This window comes from Excalfactoria chinensis, chromosome 1 (assembly GCF_039878825.1).
Source record: "Excalfactoria chinensis isolate bCotChi1 chromosome 1, bCotChi1.hap2, whole genome shotgun sequence".
In the NCBI taxonomy this organism is placed as follows: Eukaryota; Metazoa; Chordata; class Aves; order Galliformes; family Phasianidae; genus Excalfactoria; species Excalfactoria chinensis.
Window position 1 is genome coordinate 80,646,499 of NC_092825.1, and position 23,118 is coordinate 80,669,616.

At 40.8% G+C, this 23,118-nt stretch overlaps 1 protein-coding gene across 1 annotated transcript; it reads right to left on the reverse strand.

The window, feature by feature from the left end:
• Nucleotides 1-21,696, reverse strand: TOMM70 (translocase of outer mitochondrial membrane 70). Its single transcript, XM_072327191.1, has 12 exons — nt 21,385-21,696; nt 13,828-14,001; nt 11,766-11,892; nt 9,347-9,456; nt 7,915-8,063; nt 6,577-6,784; nt 5,844-5,978; nt 3,140-3,247; nt 2,380-2,496; nt 1,393-1,490; nt 937-1,059; nt 1-474 (listed from the first exon to the last, which is right to left on the reverse strand). Exons 1-12 carry the CDS (start codon nt 21,625-21,627, stop codon nt 321-323), a joined length of 1,746 nt encoding a protein of 581 aa, XP_072183292.1. The 5' UTR covers nt 21,628-21,696; the 3' UTR covers nt 1-320.
• Between the last annotated feature and the right edge of the window lie 1,422 nt (nt 21,697-23,118).

Consider the following 23,118-nt stretch of genomic DNA (forward strand, 5'->3'; position numbering starts at 1 on the left):
TCAAAATGAACCAATATAAAGTTTTTATTTGCATGGCCTAAGTATCGTCCATTTGTTCCTCTGCAACTTTTTCTTCCCCCTTAAAACTCTTTAAGGTTCTTGCTGCAGAAGGAACAAGATGCAACACTGCGTACTCTCTTGAACAACCACTCCCACAACACCTAAACATTTAACAGATGTAGCAAATGACAACACCACGAACGGGAAAAAACTAAGTTCCACCATTCAACATGGTTTGCAACAGCGTCCCTAGGGCTGGCTGAAGTGGGCAACTTCTAAAGTGAAGTCATTTCCTCCTCTTGTTTGCTTTGTGTTTGTCTTTACAGTGTTGGTGGTTTCAATCCATACTTCTTTGCAACTTCTGTCTGGGCGTAGGCAGCATCGCAGAGCGAGTAGAGGTGGGCCATCTCCATTTCAGATTTGGCCAGGTTGATCGCTTTGTTGAACATTTCAATGGCTTTATCTAGATTACCTCTGAAATAAACCCAAACATCATCCAGTTAAGACTGGCAAATTAATTTTTGCATCCCTGCAGCACCTTTTCTGAGCCCGAATGGTCAGGTTTGGGTGTATAGGTCAGGACTCTCATTACAAATAAGTCCATTAAGGTATGTTTAAGGACTACATTAGATACGTAGGAAGCCCAATGAGGATTAATCAAGTAATCTTAAATGCAGAAGGGATGTATTTAAACACACAGACTCATCTACGTGTTATCCAGTAAGTATGAAATTGTCCAGGCCATAAATCAAAATTATGCCACAAATATAAGCAAGGCTTTGCCCATGAGTTACAGAACAGTAGTTGAGACAACAGTTAAGAACTGGCCTCTCACTGCGCTAGGAGATGATCTTAGAAAGGCTGGGGGAAAAGCTAAAGGACTGCCGTAATTTCAAAAGATAACTTGGAATTCTTAACACTGTGCTTCATTATTACCTTTGTACTTCAATCGTTCCCATGGTTTCATATGCAAAATCACATTTGTTATCAATTTCAATGGCCTTGCTTATGAGTTCTAAGCCTTTGTCTAAATCTTGCTTCCACTGAAGCTGGAGTAAACTGAAAAGAAAAGAGAAAATTTAGAACTCCACATACTCTCGGTAACGCAGACCACATTTAAGGGTGGAGCATGGCAGACGTTAAGATGGAATTAAAAGTGACAGTCAGATACACTTCAAGCAGATACTCAATTGAATGATTATTAATGAAACTTCACTGAAACTTCGATCTCATTTCGAGTTCAGTCAAGAGAGACTGTAGAAACAACAGCACTAAGTTGTTTTTGCAAAGCCACTTCTGGCTAAACCTCTCAGCATCTACCTTCAGTTTGGATTGATTCAACTAAATATGCCAACTGCCCCTGACCCAAAGGACTGCAAACTTGACACATACCCTTTATGAACATACGTAGTGGCATTGTCTGGTTCAAGATCAATGCATTTATCATACATTTCATCAGCCTTGCCAAACTGCTGTTGATCAGTTAGAGCCTGCAACAGAAGAAAAACCAATGTATCAAACACATAATCAAGAGAAACCAATTCTAATACTAAACTCTCTAACTTCAGAGAAACTAATTCTAATACTAGATTGGATAGAGCTCTCTTATCAGAGAACAGGCCAAGCACGCCAGTTACCACAACTAAGTTTCAAAATAGTCTTTTTAGAAGAAAGCTGCTAGTTTTCATGTGCAGAAGTTAACTGATCACAGTACCATCTGTAATGGGAGATCCCCAAGCAACATGTTAAGAGTACTGCAAGTAAAGATAGTAATAGAAGTCATTTCAGAAGTCTGTAAATGCACATCTCAATTTCTTCCTTTTTAAATGTATTTCTCCTTCAGTTATTTCTTTGAACTGGTAAGAAGGAATCAAAAATATATGCTTCCATAGCATCTCCCTGCTTTAAAACAAAACGTCCAATACTACTACAATCAGCAGCATGTTTTCTTAAAGAACAAATTGCATTCTCTGTTACAAGTGTACTTTAAACATGGGTAGTTTATTCTCCTTGATCAAACAGTATATAATTTGTAGCAGTTTTATTCTGCTACCTTAGTTCTACACACGAGTCCCAAATTAAAGACAGAATCCCCACCATTAATCAATCAAATGAGCTATCATATATATGCAGGAATTCAATAGGAAATATTCTCCAGACCTTTCTATCCTAATAACCACCTCTGACTCTCACTGTTTACTGACTGCACCAGTTCTGCCTACTTCCTCCATCCCAGCACACCAACACCCATGAATTCAAGCATTGTGTATTACCTCAGAACTTACTTTCAAAGATCTTTATTTCAAGAACTGTATGTTATCCCAGACAAAAGGCACCCAAAAATGCAGCTGTTTTTATAAAGGGAAGAGTAAAATGTACCTGAGCATAAAGAGCGTAGCCTTCAGCACACTTTGGAAACTTTTTAATGACATCTTCAAAGCCTTTCATAGCTACTTGCACAGGCAAAGGATTATTCCCTGTATACGCTTGGCGATACTATTCAAGGAAATAGAAAAAAAAGAGAAAAAATAAGAAAAATACAGCTCATCAGACCTACTCACTTCCCCAAGAGGTGCACGCGTCATGACAATTCCAAGTTCTAGGAGGTGACACCCTATCAAACCTGCTTTTTAGGAACCCACCATGTTTCTGAGCCCCCACCAGAATGGACTACAACAGAAGAAAGGGTGAGAGGAAGAATCCACAAGACTCAATAGTTGCCCAAAGCCTCCCGCTACTTCAAAAGCCTAGAAATTACAAGCTTAGAACTGTTCTTTTCTCACACCATGCAAAGCTGTCCCCTGGAGCTTTCTGCACGCAGCTTGAAATACAGTTTCTAATTTCTTGAAGATCGATATTTTACAGAACACTGACTTAAATAAAGCTTTGTGTGATAGAGTGTAAATTTCTGCTCCTCAATCACAATACAGGCAAGACAACCTACTGTTAAATAGTGAATACTGTGAAATAATAGTAAATCCTTATCCCAACTAAAAGATTGTTATTTCCTTGCCTTATTGTTAGAATATATTGTTTGGGGTTTTTTTTCCATAAAACTGGAAGAAAGCAGAGAAAAAAAGTATGTTTAAAAGAAATCTTTAAAACCAGAGCACCCAGGTAACACCAGTGCATTACCTACCAGAGCGAAACATTTCTGTGCTTGAGCCAAGGCAGAATCCGGTCGCAATCGGATACATTCATCAAAGTCTTCCACAGCCTCTTCAATTTGGTCAAGCAGAATTTTCAGCTAGCCAGAATAAAAGAAAATCCTATTTCTGTATTTAATCTGTGCTTCGTACATTTAAGTGATAATTCAATTAGCATCAGCTATTCATATTGTCCACAGTTCAGTTCTAGATCTAGAAATTTACAAAAACCATGAGTAAAAAAAAAAATAATAAATTACTGTCATAAAACAATAAGGCCACCAATGAAACACTGACTTCATACATAAAAAGGCAACATTCATGTGTAGAGACTGAGAACACCTTCATTTTAGACTGGCGTATCGCCATTATTGCTTGAGTTTAATGTCCAGTCTCCAAAACTGTTCCATATTTTCTCAAGTTACTTTACCTCAATGTAATTATTGCCTGTGAACTATCTGGATGTCAAAACATTTTGGCTTTCCCAACTGGTGTTTTAACATTCTGATTCCTCCACAAGAGACCACACATTACAGAGCAGAGCTGGTGGCAGAGCTGGGTCTGATGCACCCAAGGGTACGGTTGGCCCTTTGGGCTGCCAGGGCACACTGCTGGATCACATTCAACATGCTGACAGCCAGAACCCCCAAGAGCCCTTTCTGTGAGGCTGTTTCTCCAGCTTCTCATTTCTCAGTCTGTACACAAATCCAGGGCTACTGCATCTCCAGGTGTGGAATCCAGCACTTGCTCTTGTTAAACTCCACAACTGCCTAACCCTCTAGTTCGTCAAGATCTCTCTCTGCATGGCCTCTCTACCCTCAAGGGAGTCAATTCTAATGTGGTTAGCAAACTAGGCATACCTCTTAGTTCTGTACCCAAACCACTGATGACACAGTCAACTTGTTCTAAAGTGGAGTCCTGTGGACCTCAAGTAGAGACAGGCCATCAACCTGATACTAATAACCACATTTACTGTAACCCTTTGAATCTGAGCTGTGAGCAAGTAACAGTATAAAAAGCTTAGCTGATATCCAACAAGACCACACCTACTGGCTTCCCTTGGTCAGCTAAGTGAGTAACTTCGTTATAAAATGAGATTCAGTTGAGGAAACAAGGCTTTCCCTCAAGAACCCATGTTGGCTGTGACCAATGACTGCACTCTCTTACAGCTGTTTCCAGTAACTCCCAGAATAATCTCCACAACTTTGACAGGCACCAAAGTGAAACTGATAGGCCTGTAATTACCAGGGTCTTCTTTCTTGCCTTTCTAAAGATTGAGGCAAAGTCTACCAGCTTCAAGTTGATCAGGATCTCTCCAAAGTCCAAGACCATTGAAACAGAATTCAGTGAGGTCTCGTGATGACATCACCCAGCTTTTGGAATACCCTGGGGTGAACCTGATTGGGCCCCATAGAATCCTATGCACACAGCTGGAACAGCAAATCCTGCACACAAGTTTGGTGTTGGCTTGGAATTACTGCAGTCAAGGACCTCCAGCTCAGGGCTTTGGGGTCCCAGAAACCATCATCAGTATTAAAAACATCAGCAAAGAAACCACTGAACGCCTATGCTTTAATTGTACCCCTATCTGTGAGACAACCACCCTCACCAAGTAACAGACCAATGTTATTTCTGGTCCTCCTTTTGCTGTCAACTTATTTTAAAATAATCCCTTTTTGCTGTCTGCCATGATACGGGCCAGTTTTAACTCTAATTGAACTTCGGCTACATGATTTTTTTTCCCCTACAACTGCAATCAGCACAGTTGTAGTCCTCCCAGGTCACTTGACAATACTGCCAGTGCCCACACAACTTCTTACATTTCTTTTTCCTACTAAGCTCTAGAACACGTGTCCAACCTGCCTACATGCTTTTGTTGCTTTTTAAGAACATTCTAATTTAAAAATATATATTATTTATTTCAGTGTAAACTACAACAGATACAAAGAGCACAATAACGCTTTGACAGAGAAAATTCTCAGCTACAAAACACTATTTCTCAGCACAGTCACCACCATTAGCTGTGCATTTTCACTAGAGATGAGTTTACGTGACATGCTTGTCAAAGTCTGTACCATCAGAGGTGACCAGCTGTCGCTACTGCCACTACTGAAATGCACCATCCTTCTAATACAACTTAGCATATTCCCACATGGTAATATTTCTTTTTTCCTTCCAGCATCTATTATATTACAGTTCAGTGGAACCAGGCCTTGTCTAGCCTACAAACTACTGAAGAATGCAGCAGTGTCAAGTGAGTAAGGATGAAATGAACAGATGCAAGCCTTTTACGTACCAGGGCAAGCTCTGAGTTAGCAGAAACAGGTGGTTACATCTGCTCTAACAAAGTTTCCCTCTATGTAGCTACTGCTCTGACATATAGGCCCCTTTACACAGTAGTTTAAGTGTATATAAACTCTGATAGTTTCAAGTCAGAGCTGGTATCAACAGAGGGCTGAACTTCTGTTGCTCTGCATTTCTCATACACCTATTAGCTGCTTCTTCCTGACTTCAACCTGCAGATCTGAATGCACATTTACTCTGCAATGGTTCCAAATTAGGACTTCAACTTTTTCTACCATAAACAGTGCAGACTGTGTCTATACACAGCCTATGCCTATGTACGGCTCTTTACTATTCTTTTAGTACACACAGAAATACTTGAGTACTGGGACAATAATCTCTAACGATTCTTACTTGTCCTCGATGGTGGTAAACATCTGCATTTTGAGGATCAATATCAGCAGCCATGTTAAAGTCTTGAGTGGACAGTGCAGGTTGCTGCTGCTGCATATACATACTTCCTCGTTTGATCAGAGCATTAGCTCGGAGCTGTAAAAAAAACAAGTTCCAAGAAGTATTAAACACTCCAACGTTCCTCCCAGTTTAGAACTTCATTACAATTACACTAAAGCTGTCAAGTGACTGCTTTCTCCTACAGACAGATAACATTTATACTAAAGAAGGAATAATTTTCACACTGAGTCTCAAACAACTGAATTCCTTTGCCTAGTTTCAAATATATCACCCTATGCTTCCACCTCATTGGATTTTCAGCCCCCAAAAAATTAACTCAAAGATAATTTCCCTATGCATACAAATAAACCAGCATGTTTAGTAGTCCAATACACAACTTTAATTAATGTCTTCTTACTTATTAACCTAATTTTCGGGTTGCGTATGCCTCTTATTAATTCAGTTTCCTTCGTCCTTTTGTTTCTATCACTTAGCACAGATGTTTCGGGAACAACCCCTTGAAAAAACTACTTGTCAGGAAAAAAAAAAGACAGAACAGTAAGAGAAACTAAAACATTTCTATTAAAGCACTTCAAAACTTGGAAAAAATAAAGATCTGAGCTATACTTCAAGTTTATTATCCAAGATATGTTTTCTCAACCCAAACTTTAATCCAGCTGTGACAGTTTCTTACCTTCACATTTGCATCTTCCATGCTGATGACCTGATCTAGGTCTGGTTTGGCAGCATTTGCATTGCCAATAAGTAAGTAGAAAGTAGCTCGCAGAAGCAAAGCTTCTGCCATGTATTTTCCCTTTGCTTCAATTTCTTTTGTGCACTCACTGATAATTTTGTCATAGTTCTCCTCTTCCATATATTGTTTTGCTCTCAAATAGCCAGAGCTGTAAATGATGTAAGAACAGTTGTATTCACTGAACACTGCAATTTCAATTCAGACTTTTCTTTAAAACTTATACACTAATTTCTGCTATACTAAGTAATAACACTAGTACTATAAGTAAACTTACAAATATTCCTGGACAGAACCACCACAGATCCAAAACAATTTAGACATAAAATGCCACAGTAACATCAGAAAGAAAGAAACGAAGTTTTTTTTTCCCACCTATTTGCTTCATTTGTCCCTTGAATGTTTTTCACATTAAGGACAATGTGAATCTCTACTTTAAAACAGAAGGGCTGAGATGGTACAGCAGGTCAGAAAAATGAATAGTGAACCTAGCAATCTGCAGCTTATATGCAGAAGTATGGATTTCAGATTTAAAAAATCACAGTAAATACTGCTTTGTTCTCAGCTCCATGCCCTGGATTCACTGAATCTGCCTGTTTATCAGTCCATTCTACCCTGATTTGAAAAATTCATTGTGCTGTTTGCAATGGCCTCCATATTGATAGCAGTGGTTATCTTCCAAAACATCAACTGGAAAGCAGCACAGTAAGTCAAAGACCCATTTACTTAGCGCTCAAACTTCACTCAGGAAAAATAAAAAACAAGTGCAAAAGCACTCATGCTTCTTTGTCAGAACAAAACTTGCTTATGAGCGATTTGATTCTAAAAAGATAAATATCCTTTCAGCGTCAGTTGCTGTTATTTAGTTCTCACCAACAGACAGCTTTTTTTCTCAGCTTGTCTTCTCCCTTTCAATCCAGAGGATGATTTGCTCTTTCCCTTCAGAATTCTCCTTCAGCGTAATGTATTTATTCCTTTCTTTTAGCACTTTCTACTTCTTTCTTAATCTCTACCACAGTATTTTAGAAAATATTTAGCTTGTCTTCCCCATTATGCGCTTTCTTTGTTTAAGGGATCAAAGACATCTACAGTTTGGAATTAACAAGTCATCTCTCTTAAGTTTCCTTTTTAACACTGATTTTACTTCATAGGTTTATTTTGTTATCACAGATCTCCCAGGGCAGGTACTATAACATAACAGCAACTTAAACTGAAAAGAACGTCAAAACCACTAAAAACAATTTCAACAGCAAACAATTTCCAACTGTATCATACACTCACTTTTCTTTTACTTCAGAAGCCTCTCCCTCCTTATCCTTATCCTCATCTGATTTCTCACCCTTAAGCAAAGGTTGGGAGATGATATCATCCGTAAAAGAACTGAAATAGGATTTAATGAACTGCGGCGAGGGCATCAAAGGCTCACGATTCTGAAACACAAATACAAGGTCAGTTCACTAGATTGTAAAATCAGATGGCAATATCCTAATTCTTATTTGGCACTTGGCCCAGACACCAACTATTTTATCTGAATCATGAGAAATGACACCTCGGACACAAAATCCTTTGTACAGCCATAAGAAGTTTGCATAAGAGAATTACAGTTCGATCTCTCCTGCAGGTGAAGTCTGAATACGCTCCTCTTTGTTTCTCTATTAAGTTCAGTCATAACACTCCTGACAGAGAGAACATCCGTTTTATAATGCTACCACTATCATACTAAAAGTACCATTTATTTTTTGTTACCTTGATGTCACACAATTATGTGAGTTTCTACAGAAAAGAAATTCAGCATCTCTAAGTCAATGTGGATTTCAGTAGGTAAACTGCAGTCACAAACAACAAGCTAGCATAACTTAATGCATGTCCCAACCTAAGGCCACTTAAAATGACTCTTCCTGGCTAACTCTATACTTCCACTATTCTTGTTGCTGCAGTTTCCAAACATTCATGCAAAGAAATCTGAGTGTCCAAACAGAAAAGTACAAGCATAAGCATCCATTTACATAACTGACTCAGAAGAACAGGAACTGTTGCAAATAACTTGTGGGAGATGGAATCTTATTTCTTAAGTGAGAATCAGCAAGTCTGACCATGAATATAAAGGTGAGATTTTGGTCTACATCATTTCTTTTCAGCAATGTTTTTTGGCTTTTTTAAAAACAAAACCAAACCCAACAATATTATTTAGCCACTTTCTAAAACTCAGAAATTCCACCGCTGACCAAATCTTTCCTGCATGAAATTTCTATCTACAAAGCCAAGAATAACCTAGGAGTAAACTCTCCTCTATTATCATCCTTCTCATTTTAAGCTAGTCACTACATATCAAAGTTTTTTATTTGTTTTTATTTATTGTTCATAAACTTTCCTAACAGCTGATGTGCAACTGAACATTTGACTGCTGTTGTTCTAACATCCGTTATCTCCTGAGTCCAGAAAAGCCCAAGTAAGGCAGCACATCAGCTTAGGATTGTCTCTTGAACACCATCATAATTTTGATCATTACAAGGAAACAACCTGATTGTTAGAAATAAGCCCTTCTTCCCTACAAAGGTTTCAAACTGTTTGGTCAGAGCCCAAGATAAAACAACAATGGTAACATACTAGCTTTGTGAAGACAGTGATCGACTTGCAACTGTTATCAGAATGTCAACAAACAACATTTCAACAGTCAGAAATCAGCATTTGTCAGCAGCATCACAAGCCTTACCTTGTATTTCTCTTTGGCCTTTTCTTTTCCAAGGAGTTTGAGAACTTTATCAGCTAATAACATACTCTGCTGGTTTTGAAAGGCTTCTAAAATGCAGACTGCAGTGACATCTAGGAAATAATACAAAAATAGAGATTATCAACCAATTCTGATAGTTACTGAACACTAAAATGTGCCACTAGTACAATGAGTTACTCTCAAACTAACATATGTCCTGTAATAACAGCAAATGAAGAAAATTATTATTATTTTAATCTCTGTGACTTCACACACAACAGTAAAAAATTCATACACCTAGCAGGGGTTTTCAACGTTTAGAAACATTAACAATAGTAATTAAGTTAATAACCTGTGCATCTTAAAAGAATCAAAATAGCTCTTCTTCTGGGACTGGTCACCATTATCTACATAAATTTCTGCTTTTAAACTTCACTTTTTGTTCAATCATACCTCATTCCTTTCTCAGCTCTTAAGATATCTTCCTGTATTATATTACCATCTTTTTCTGCCTACCTCTGTGCCTTGGGAAAGAAACAACTTTACAAGAAGCATCTTGCTAGCACATTTGAAGTGCTAAATCAGATCACTTTCATTCACACAGAGCCTCTGAGAACGTTAACCCATTGCTGCCTGAATAATGCTCTGCACTGTGAAATACACTCTTAGGGTACATTATCTTTATTTCCTCTAATTAATGCAAGGCTACTATTGATTCTTTCTATTTATTTTCCAGTTAAACTGCTGTTCCATTAATGGAAATACATGAAGAACAAAATCAACGAAAAGCGTTTATCAGAGGCCTCAGATGTAATTCCCATGAAGTCATTATGGAAGTTTATTAAGTGAAAATGAGCAGAATTTGGACTTGAAATTCAAACTCTGCCTTGTTTGAATAAGTTCAAAAAGCATGTGTCCTACCCTACAATTTTTGTTTAATTTCTGTAATACTACACTGCTATGCACTGCAACTCCCTGCAACATTGTACAGTCAAGAAATGTAAGAGTCCTTGGAAAAACACAGTACAATCATAGTGCATGCAGTAATACCATACTCTGCCACTTCAAATGCCTGGCACAGATGCTTTGCCCAATACAGGCAGCTGTAAACCAGCACCCAGACTTGAGTGAAGCAGCAGTACCTTCCTAGACTACACAGACATGGATCAGTGGAGAGGGGTTTTTACTGGCAGGGGCAGATAGTTTTGTTTCTGCTTCCTTCCATCACATGAACATACCCTTGTCAAAGATCAGATTGCCTACATACGGTTGGCAGATTAAAAAAAAAAAAAGTATTTAATAGACGCATAGCAAATTGCAAGTTAAAAACCAAGCACTGGAAACAATTTCTACAAACACTGCTGCTTCTAACACCGTAAGAGGGTTGCATTTAAAAGCAGCCATACTATGAGAACAGCAGCTCGTTCTTAGGGTTTTTGTCACCTGTCAGTTTATTCCAACTTTGTAAGGTTATTGATGTTATTACAGTACTCTTGAAGTACAGCTATTCTAGAACAAGCAGTTAGTCCATTTTCTACAGTCCATAAGTGACTCCAAGCAACTGGACTGAATGACCTCAACAGGCCTTTTCTAGTCATGATGGTCTTACAGGACAGAGGCATCCTGCCAACAGATATATAAAAATAAATGTATCCTCTATTATCAGCAAATCTAATTCTTAGCTGTTACACATAGCGAGAATAATTTTATTTCTTTATCAGTGAGATTTGCAAGTTATTAGAACAGTACCTTATTTTCTGCCCTTTAATACTGAGCATTGGCACAGCTGAAAATTCATTTGCCTTTTAATCTTGCATCAGGAGAACAGCATTGCAAGAGTTTGACACAGCAGATTCTGCCAAATGCAGATCATTAATATAAAAAAAGGATTTTTATTCTTATCTGTTCTAATGTGCCTACCTCTTACATATCAGGAAAGAAATGCTACTGAAACTGTTTTGCCTTTTACACCTGCCACAAGTATTTAAACAGCTGTAATGCTTGTCTATAGCTCAGCACCTCCATGTGTGAAAACACCTTGTTTTTGGAGGAGTACAGTTTCTTTTAAATTGAAGAAACCTTGTTACCATACAGAATTAGAATGATCCTTCCCTGCGTTATCTACGCAACACATTATATGAATTCTGTTTCAACAGGTAGGGAGCTTCCTGGACAGAGAATACCCCAAGCGCCTACATAAGATCCATTTCGCAGGAGCTATTTCAGACCTAAACCTGAAAAGGGGTAAAATGTTTCCTCTTAAAAGAGAACAAAATGTATTTGTTGTAACTATAAATGGCATTTAAAAATAATTAGGGGCTACTGTAGTTACAAGAATTTAAAAAATAATAATAATTATGTAAGTTTAATCATCTCCAAAGTGTCTGAGCACCATTCCGTATACATATCAAGAGACACTCACCTTCTAAACATTCCTTCTTATTGTCTAGCTTCTCATGAGCCTTTGCACGTCTGAAGAGAGCTTTTACATATTTAGGATTAAGCTCCACAGCCTTTGTACAATCTTGGGCCACTTCTGACCATTTTTGCTGTGGGGCAGAAAAACACGATGAAAAAAGCCCTACTCAGCTGCATGATATTAGCTTTCTGCTACCAGCTCCAGGGTCATGCCCACCTAACAGTAGCTGCAGTTCCCAGGGCTCTGGTTCTACCTGCTTGCTTCTATTTCTGCAAGTTTCTCAGTAAGAAATTGCCAGGCGCCACTGGAAGCCACCTGCACCAGAAGAGCCACAAAACTGAAAAGGAATTCCTACAGAAAAATGAAACCAGACAGTTTTTGTACAAAGCATATGGAAGAAGATAATGACTTGATGCAGATGCTTGTGGGAGGTAACACTGGGGCTGAAAGACTGGTACACAAACTATAGAAGGAAAAAGGTGAAAACACGATGAAAATCATCAGACAAGTTTAACAAAGTACTAAAACTGTTAGTTTTTGGGCGTCTTCATTCAGTTTTTGTTTTTGTTTGCTTTTTATTTGATATTGCAATTCACGACACTTACTATAAAGGAATGATAAATTTATATGTAGAACTGGCTATGACTATTTAAAACTAAAAACACACATCTTCTGTGAGGTTATAAATACCCCCCTCCCTGGAAGCATTCAAGGTCAGGCTGGATGGGGCTTTGAGCAACCTTGTCTAGAGGGAGATGTCCCTGCCTATAGCAGGGGGCTGGAACTAGGTGATCTTAAAGGGGCCTTCCAACCCAAACCATTCTATGATTCAAAATTAATGGTCAAAAGAGGCTTTTCTAATAACTGAAAAAGAACCACATACATTTTTTAGTCAATTATTAATTGTGTGCCCCCGGTGGCGCACGGTGTTAGAACCGCCGCTTGCAACACCAGAGGACCCGGGTTCGAATCCCCCTTGTGGCGCAAGGGGTAAAACTGCCGCTCTGCTACACAGAAGGGCTCGAATCCCGGGAGTTGGACTCGATGATCTCTAAGGTCCCTTCCAACTAGCACGATACTATGATACTATGATATGATACTATGGCATGAATTAGCATTATAAGCGGTACTCCATTAAACAAGAACAGTTTTATCCATTCTCTATCACAGAATTCTTACAAGTTGGAAGAAGAGGGCCATCTAGTCTACGTCCCCTGCAATGAACATGCACACATACATCAGGTTGTTCAGGGGCTGATCCAGCCTCGCCTTGAATGTCTCCAGGGATGGGGCATCAATCACATCTCTAGGCAACTTGTTTCAATGCCTCATCACCCCCACTGTAAAAGATTTTTCCCTTTTATCTGACCTAAATCTAGCCTCCCTGGGCTTGAAGCCATGTCTCTTCTTCTATTGCCACAGATCCTGCTAAAAAGTCTGCTCAAGCCTTGATTTCTTAAATCATTCAGTCTCTATCTTGATACTCCAGACCACATATAGCCAATTTTTCCATTCCTTTATACAGTTTACCAACACGACCTTAGAAGCAAATCTACTGATATCAGAATTAAAAAAAAATAATAATAATAAATGCTAGCTGATTTCTAAAAACTAATATCACATACACACGGCTATCAAGTAATTACTTCCACGAGTGCAAAATTAAGAGCTTGGGCTTTAGTAGATGCTCTGTGATATTTCATTTTTGAAGTGGCATCCTCTGAAATATCTGGCCTTTCACTCAACAGCTAAAGCAATGGTCTTATAAAGAGAAACAAAACTAACAAGTAAACGAGAAAGTTATTCCAGAGGGTAAGGAATTAAAACCCTGTCTTATAAGAGAGGGATACTTAAGAATCACCTAAGACAAACTCCAGTTAACAGAACATAATTTTAGTTGTATGAGGAAAAGCATGACGAACAAAAGAAAAACAGCTACAAGCAATGGTATCTTGTGAACACGGCCCGTATCAGCACTTGGGATCTTTCGGTGGACAAAAGCGACAATATACATAATTTAAAATTCAACTTTTGAGAATAAACATCTAATTCACTACTTTCTTACCAGCTGTTCATAGGCAGCAGCTCTGTTTTGGTAGAAGGTAGAAAGATCAAGATTTCTCTCAGGAGGGCACAGGCTGATAGCCTCAGTATAACACTGAATGGCTTGCTCATATCTTCCAGCTTTAAAATACTTGTTTCCTTTGTTCTTGGCTGCTTGGGCTCTATCAAGAGGGCTCTGAAAGAAAAAAAGGAAAAACAAATTGATTGGTCAATTTGAGTAAGAAAAGCTTTGCTCCTCACAAGGTGCTTAAAGTATCATCTTCAGATATATAAAATGGAAGCCAGTGTTATATTATAGCCTGGTCTTCTGAAAACCTCCCTTCTGTTTCACTGGGGGAAAAAAAACATAAATAAAAAATATTTCAGGTGCAACCATGCAAAACAGCAGGCAAGCTTCTAAGAAGATTCACTACAATGGTATTTAACAATACAGTGATTTCTCTTTGGAAAGCTAGATGGGTTTTAATCTACTGTGACTGGTGATCAGAAGAACCAATGAGATTTCCTGTTGAAATTGAGAGATATTTCTCCAAAGACAAGTGTGTGAAAACTACAAAGCTCTCAAAGCAATTCAAATAAGAAAAGTTTTCTACTGAAATACGTACAGCCTGTGACATTGAGTCGACTCAGTAGAACATGAACTAAGAAAAACACTTTCTGGAAAAACTCAACTGCTTTGTTTCCCTTCCCCTGGGCTAATTAACTTCACAGCCTTACACAACCTGCTCATCCATCCCCTAATAGAAAGTGCTGAACCATCACAGTTCTGTCATTCTTAGCAGATGATGGAAAACTTTGGGCTATCCAGACTGTGACCTTGCTAAATGAATCTCTAAGTTGAGTGCTGCCAGTTTATCACCTGCATTAGTGAGGAAACAAGCACTGCTATCTGCACATGTAAATCCCAGATTTACAGACCGGTTATCATAAACATAGTTTACAATGAATCATACGTAAAAAGCTTCTCTTTAATCAAAGGGCAATGACTCATATTCAAGACATACAGAGCTGCAGAAGATCCTAATGCTCATCTAGACTTTCCTTCCCTGGCCTACCTTCAGCAGTAAGTACAGTGGGTCAGTTCAGGCTGGCCTACCAGACTGGAACAGAGGTTTGAGCACACATGCCATTTGATCAGCACCTCTCAAGAAGATAGAAAGTATACAAAACCAGGGACAGTAATGCTTTAAATAACAGCTGCAGGATTTACTAGTTCTCACTCAATGAATAAATCATTTAGGGCCTGCTGACAACCATAAATGTCATACTTCTTTGACCATACTTGTCTCTCATTGTGCCCCTCATTCACTGCCAGCAACACTGACTATACCCAGACTGCTGTCAGACACACTTCAAAGCATCTTTTCAACCTGTTTCCCTTGTTGTCTGCCTGTTTCATGCCAGTCTGATCATTTTTAGCACCTAAATGATTTTTAAAACGAAAAACTCAGAAGGAAAGCTAGGAGTTGCTGTACAGGCCTCTTCTAAATCCTGGTTTCCAACCACAGCACAAGAAACATCAGACAGTGGGCACCAGCCCTAAGTTCCTACAAAAAAACAAGTGTTCAGATATAACAGGCATATTCTACAGGCATCCTCCTGAAGAGAGGCTTACCAGTGAAACCGTATAAGGAAGAGTATCTCTTAAATATCCCTACTGCCAGCAGAGCTCTTCAGTAACACCTCACCAGTCACTAGGCTTACAGAAATGCCATCTCTGCCATCTCCACTGCTCACAGAACAAAATAATCTGCATTTCTCTTTAAGTTTTCATTTTAGTGATTTAAATTCCAGTTGGTAAAAGATGATTGACTGCACCCCTTTCCAATCACTGCTTTCATCTGTGTGGATACACAAACTGGAATCGAAGTGCAAATATTTCTACGGGAACCAAAAAACTGTATTTATGATCAATTTTTACTTCTAAAATAAGACCTAAACCCGAAGGGAAGGTTATACTTATTTCATGTACATTCCAAGTATGGCTCCTACAACTCTTGCTTCTCTTATAACTAATACACGTAACAAATAAATTTAAATGCACAGAAGTCAGCTTGATTGTTTTCTTTTTTCTTCTGTATTTCCACAGCAATCCACATTGGAAATATCCCTGTGAAGTAACCTACACAATTAACTGCTGTTCCAAGTTACGTTGTAACGTTCAGACCTGATTTTTCCTGTATCAGAACTTCTTAAGGCTGATAAATTCCTAACTAAATTACTACTCCATCATCACTGCCAGATCCCTTAGCCCAGGGATGTACCACCCCAATCTGCATCTCAGGCCGGACGCTCCGTCTGCTCCACCCCATGCACTTTGACCACCTTGCGCTGTGCTGCCATTGCCAAGGGACACACCACAAATGAGGACAGCTGTATAATAGCCAGGTGCAATGGTTGCTCCAGTGCTCTAAACTGCATCCAGCAGCAAGAAATCTGTAGTTCTGGGGTGTTTTGCTGGCTTCTGGAAACCATCAAGCCTTCAGAAAAGCTCAAGTGTAAGCAATAGGGACGGGGGGCCTTGGAGAATATGGGTATGATGCTAAAGGAAAACCCCTTTCAAAATCAGTAGCTGTTACCGGAACAAGGCTTGATTATTAGCAGTAAAGCCAAAGAACATACAGTAAGCCACGAGGAAATGACAACTCAGTGATCACTCACCACCCCATGCATTAAGTGAGGCAAGGAATTTGGGGGTGGAGGGGCCCGAGTCAGAGAACAACATACTGCCATGTAATAGAGTCACTAATAACGCCCATGCAAGAAGGAAACAAGCTTTCTTCTAGTACTGCCTGAAGCAAGCATGATTCCTAACTCATGAATGGTTGCTTCTCTGCAACCTTTGTCACGCTATTCTGCTATAGCCCTCTATGCACACAATGTACCATTCCCAAACAGCCTCCATGTTAGAGCTGATACAGCTCTGCATAATGAATAAATATGAAAGGGATTTATATGAAAAAGAGTTGTTAAACATCCCATACCCACAACAAACAAACCCCATACACACAGCATACAAAAAGTGTAATAAGATTTTAAAAAATGCTGCATTTATATCTCAAAGCCCCAGAGCTTATAAACCACAAGGCTTCCTTCTACTCCCAACTTAACAAGAAGGGAATTTTATTTCATTCTCACCTGTGACACTCTATCCCACCAAAAGACATTAGCTAATACTATTACATCAGCAAAGAGATCCCAGGTTGACACAGTGCAGACACAGAGAATGTAGGAATTTCCTGGGTGTTCTCACCACAGAGCCAGAGGACAGCGCCCGCAGATGGCAAAATAAGGGCAGCAGTTACAGTCACTTCTGGTAACACATCTCTAGAGTACAATTTTTCTTATTATTAATTGATTTGTTGAGATTTGGATAGGGCTGTCATACAAACGCTTAATGTAGCCATACCAAATCAAAGTATGTATTTTCCATTACAGCCAAAAGCAGAATGGTTTTTTGACATGCGTCGTGGTTTACTGTGCGGTTTAATACACACTCCTGACACTCACCATTTAGATGACTCTGTAATAGTAATCATCATCATCATCATAGTATCATAGTATCGTGAGAGTTGGAAGGGACCTTAGAGATCATCGAGTCCAACTCCCAGGATTTGAGCCCTTCTTATGTAGCAGAGCAGCGCTTCTACCACTTGCGCCACAGGGGGGATTCGAACCCGGGCCCTCTGGTGCTGCAAGCAGCACTTTATACCACTGTGCCACCGGGGGCACACGGTTATGCTACAAGACACTCAGGGACATAATTTAATGGAGGGTTGTTAGAGTTAGGGCAGTACGGTTCGGTCGTGGTTGGACTCGCTGATCTTCCGGGTCTTTTCCAACTTGAGTGATTTAATGACTCTATTCAGTAAAATGAGCAGAATTTAACTGGGTACAAATACATGCTGGTTTTCATATCTTGACAGTGTTTCAAAATTTGTACGCAACTCTGAAGTTACTTGAAAAAAAAAACAAACAAAAAACCAACCACATCTCTGTATTGAGGTCTGCTTTCAGAAGCCGTTCACTACAAGCCTTAAAACCTAGACTTCAAGCCAAAGAACACTTGTGTATTTGAGAAGCGATCAGTTATTTAGCTAACTAAATAAGCAGATTCCTAGCTTTCTAAAGACCAGGCAGCATAGGCCAACGTCTGTTAACTATTACTCTGATCTCAACGAATGTGCTCTCCTCACAAACTGTTCAGAAACTGCCATGCAAACAGCAGCCACTTCACGGCAACAGGCAGGCAGCTGCACCAAGGAAGCACAGCAACCTCTGGCGATGCTGATACAAATGAATCACAGGTCTGGTTGGGTTGGAAGGACACTGTTTTTTAAAGCGGGACGAGAAATTTGCTGCCAGCCAATGATGGCAGGAGTTTACAAAAGAAACATCAGTGGCATGTTTCAGTATTTTCTTTTGGCTGAAAAGGATTTGTATGATCTGTATGAGCCCCTTGCTAACTGACAACATGGAAAAAGGGGCCTAATACTCCAGCCACCCATCTCAATTCATCAGTTTCCAATGAAACCGTGGTAATACACTTCTTTCTTCCTCTCCAAGCAAGAGGGCCCTTTTGATACAATCAGGCACCAAAAAAGCATTGTTTTCACTACTACTCAATACCCATCTTTCCTCCCTCCCCCCCCCTTTGTTTTTTTTACTGATGTTCACTCCAAGTCTTATCTCAGAACCACATTGAAAGGTTTTAACTGAGCATAAATGGTTTTAAAACTTCCCTTAGCAATAAAAACAACAGGAGAATAATCATCCCATAAACTTAAGCTACATATTCAGAGCCCTAACTAGGATGTATTACAAACAATCAAGTTCAAACTTACAGCACAATTGGTCAATGCTCTTCATCTGTCACCTTCCTTTTAAATGAGTGTCATCCATGCCTACCATGAATAAGAGAGCTGCCCAAGCAGCAAATGTTCCACTGCTATTACACACACATTTGGATTTCCTACACCTGTCTCCTGCAGCTGCCATGAAACACAGAACTTACAATAGGTTGATAAGCCCTTTTATACAATAGGCGCACAATACAACAGACACCAATTCTTACACTTTTTGCTTAAATTAATTCTGAAAAAGTACCAAATAAATATATCTAGACAAAGGCTGATAATTCTTTCATACAGTGATTTAACGTTTCAGCACTGAGACAGGTAACATTCTGCAAGGAGGGCTATTAAAATAGAACCTGGAAAGAAGCCACACTTTCTGGTTGTTGATCCTGATATGTGGCATCACACGAGCCAACGAGCTTGGACACGTTCAGCCAGCACTGCACTCCAGTGAGCATAGCCAGCTCAGAGGAAAACGTTGAGCAAAAATGTGCACAACAGCGAAGTCCAGCTGTGGACAGAAACAGCTTTGTCTGCTACGGACAATGCTGCAGAAACAGAAGGAACAGCTCAAGAATCTCTCCACAAGCATAGGGTTAGTCTACAAACCTGATGAAACAGTGAATGGGCGAGATATGGTCTATCACAGATTTGTTAAAGAAAATTATTTCAGCTTAGGTGGAAAGTAAAAAAACCACTGAAACATCCAACACATTACCTGCTGACTAACCAGTCTGCACTGCTCTCACACAAGGAGGACAAACTTGTTAAGAAGTTACCACAGATTAAGTACAGAACACAGATCAAGTGAGTATGAACCAATGCAATAAATGCAAAGCGTATTTCTTCTCCAACAATTTTAAGGCATGCCAATTTCCCCACAAAGTGGAACATCTATAAAGCAATGACTGTCACCAAGTAGTTAAAACATGTCCCACCCAAACTATGAGCCATAATGATCACTTTGGTAACAAACAGACGCAATATGGTTTTCCGACCTTTATCAGAACATCCATTGATACATTTTAATCAGCAACATTTAACTGATATGAGAATACCAGCTCACTGTACTGTTGAGGAGCTAAGCTTATAAAAGAAGCAGTGTCAGGAGTCTTGGAGCTTTTCCCAGTATAGCACCTGTGCTAAGGGCTTCTGCCAACACGATGCCAGTCACAATCGGCCACTACATCTATGCCAGGAGGTTCCTGTAGCACAGACACAACCTGGAGAAAAACGTGAGGCTTCTGCAGCAGGTAAAACAAAAGCTTCAACTGCATAGTATCTATAACTAAGAAATAGTGTATGGAAACATGACATCTACGTGACATCATGTCTTTGGACATGATGAACAGGAAGGCAACCCTTCCCACACACACGGAGGGAAGCAGATGCCACATTAATTGTTCTGCAGCAGCCATATTTAGACCAGCCAGTCCGTTGTCATATATAATCGGGCAAATATGATACTGTCTTCTGCTTTCCTAAGTAATTTCCATCATTTTGTTGCACTACACAATGACACTCATCAAGGAACCCTGGGTCGCACCATTCAACCATATACTTACTCTTAGATGCACAGAGTCCAACAGAAAGTTATATTGGGAAGCAATTTGAAAGAGACAGACACGCAACGTTTCAAACCAAAATAAGCTGTTTACATACAAGACACCCCTTGCTTCACATTCAACAACAGAATGACTACAAACTACTCGGCAGTACACACTGAAGTCCAGAAATACAATCAAGTACTGCAGAGCTAATGTACACTAACAGAAAAATCACTGCTACTGCACACAGCGCACAGGTAGCCTGAAACCTGGAGCTCATCTGTAGTGAACACGCTGTCATAGAAGCGCCAGATGCTGTTTGCAGCTTACTGCAACAAAGTTGGATTCTGTCTTCTGTGCATTGCTCAGAACAAACCCTTACATCCAAGCCTCCAGGTCCAGAAAAGGTTTTGCAGCTCACTGCAGTTCTATCATGGCCTACCTGTGAAGCTCTCACCTTCTCCACCACACCTCTGCGCTGCTGTCACTGCCCGTCCATCACTTGCATAACATTAACCTTTATCACTGAAGTGCTAAGGGTTAAAAATTACCTCTTCATACCTCCTAAACAGTTTTCTCGCCGACAGACAGATCGGCACACACTACCTGGGGCATTTACAAGAATGAGAAAGGAAAAAAAAGAGAGCCACAGGAATACCTCAATGGGATTTACTTAACAATGTCAGTGTGGCTCTAAGGTAGCTGTGGTCAGCCGAGTGTAAAACTAGCTCCTGCGTGCAAACAAGAACTTCAACACAACTGAAAATAAGAGCACCCATTACTGCCAAATCTAACACTGTAGGTGCGTTTAGCAGTCGCAGCTTCCCCTCAGCACAACACGAGTGTCACAGCACATCTGTGACAGCAGACATGGCAGGAAGCACACGACAGAAATATCTTCCACAGACAGGTAGATACGAGGGAGCCCCGCATCTGATTTGGACATTGATTTCGAAGACGCCCTTCAATTTTTGGGGAATTTTACCTGGAAATCCTCAGCCAAGTCATTCCCAGCGGGATAAATGCAAGCTTTGACAACATCTCTATTAAGACTGACCCTGGCCCGGCCGTTAGGCGCGACGCCCGTCCCCTCCCCCCCGCCCCAACGGCCCCGTAGGAGGAGGGGCCGCGCTAACGGCCGCGGCAGACGCTCACCATCTCCTCGTGGCCGGGCCCATCGGGCTGCGCGCCTCCGCCGTAGGGGCCGGGGCTCGCCCGCCCCTCTGGGGTCTTCCGCTCGCTCGCGCCCTTCCCGCCGCGGCGGGCCGCTCGCCGCCCCCACAGGTAGACCGCGCCGGCGCCCAGCAGGATGGGAGCCCCCAGCACCAACGCCAGCTGCCAGCGGGACAGACCCGTACCGGGGCCGCCCGGCGCCTCCACGGGCTTCGAGGCGGCCATGACGCGCTCACACCGCCGCCTGGGAGAGGGGAGGGACGGGGTCACCGGACACGCGGGGAGGCCGGGAGAGCGCTGGGCAGGCGGGCACTTCCGGCCGAACCCTGCCTGCAGCGCCGCCTGCCGGAGTGGAGGACCGCAGACGCTGTGCAGAGCGATCATGGAATCAGTCGTAGGATGGTTTGGGTTGGAAGGGACCTTGAAGGGACCTCAAACTCCTCCGTAGGGAGCCTATTCCAGTGCATAACAACCCTTTCTGTAAAGCAGTTTTTCCTGATCTCCAACCTAAACGTAGCCTGGTGCAAATTGTGACCATTTCCCCTCGTCCTGTCACCTGTGACCAGTGAGAAGAGATCAATCCGACAAATCTAGGCTCGCAGAATATAGTCTGGAGTACTCTTCCTTACTTGGAGAATCAGCCTACATGTTCTTTTTACTCAGGTGTATTTTTACTGTGCTATTTCATAGGTATTCTTGTCACCCTTGTCTATTCACACTATCACCAAGAACACATCCTGCTGCAGGTTTGCTTGTGACTCTAAGCTCCAATGTGCAGCATACAAGGATATGCTGTATGTATACCCATGTCCTACAGGTTCTTGTGCTATGCATGGTCTCATATGCCCCACACAAAGTAAAACTTACATAGATATCTGTGACCAATCATTTCCTTCACCTGTATTATTCAGAATGAAGGGTCTTCCAATAGGAAGTTGGATTTATGTCTTTTCTCCTACGCAGTTTTCCATAGCTACCCCAAGAGGCTCCACATCTTCTAAAAGCTCCTTCTGTTCCTTCATCTGTGTCCAAAGGCATGTAACATTGCAACACTGGCATCTGGATAGGGAGCTAGGAGATGTTGTTTAGTGGTTTTCTGTAGGTATGGTAAAGGGAGGACGGTTGGACTAGGTGATCTTGTAGGTCCTTTCCAACCTTGTGATTCTATGATTCTTCAGTTTCATGCTTCACAAACAACATTCTAATGTGCTACAACAGAGTTCTCAGGTTACATCAGCTATTTTGAAATTTAAAATAAAAGCCACAAATGTTATAACAAGATACTGACAGCACAAAAATGTAGTGTAGAATGGACAAGTCCAGTCTAGCCACTTGGTCTCAGGAGTGAGGAACAGTCCCCTGCCCTGTTCTGTTTTAGGGTGTAGACACAGCCAAAACAGCCCAAACCCAGTGCTTGGATATGAAGATTGAGGCCAGACTTATTCCTACCCTGTGTTCAGTGAGCTGAAGCCAGGCCCACCATTAACCTGATATGGCAGATGAAGTGACTTTGGTGAAGAGCAGATGATGCATGCTCATGCATCATGCCATGACCCACCATGTTTCCTGAACACCAAAAGAAAGCGCAGAGACAATAGAGATCAAGAGGAAGGGCAGCATAAGGAGGGCTATTTGGCCTGCCTTCCACAAAGTCAGTTAGGCCTCTGCAGGCATATGTGCCAGTTTCTGACCACTGTCAATATGTCAATTCTGCTT

What these genes read in the sequence shown, in the direction of transcription:
- TOMM70 (XM_072327191.1), bottom strand. Translation starts at nt 21,627, where the DNA reads ATGGCCGCCTCGAAGCCCGTGGAGGCGCCGGGCGGCCCCGGTACGGGT. An exon ending in GGCCCGGCCACGAGGAGATG is followed by an intron (nt 14,002 to 21,384) that starts GTGAGCGTCTGC and finishes TTTTTCTTTCAG; the next exon opens with AGCCCTCTTGATAGAGCCCA. An exon ending in GCTACGCTCTTTATGCTCAG is followed by an intron (nt 1,491 to 2,379) that starts GTACATTTTACT and finishes CTTCTGTTGCAG; the next exon opens with GCTCTAACTGATCAACAGCA.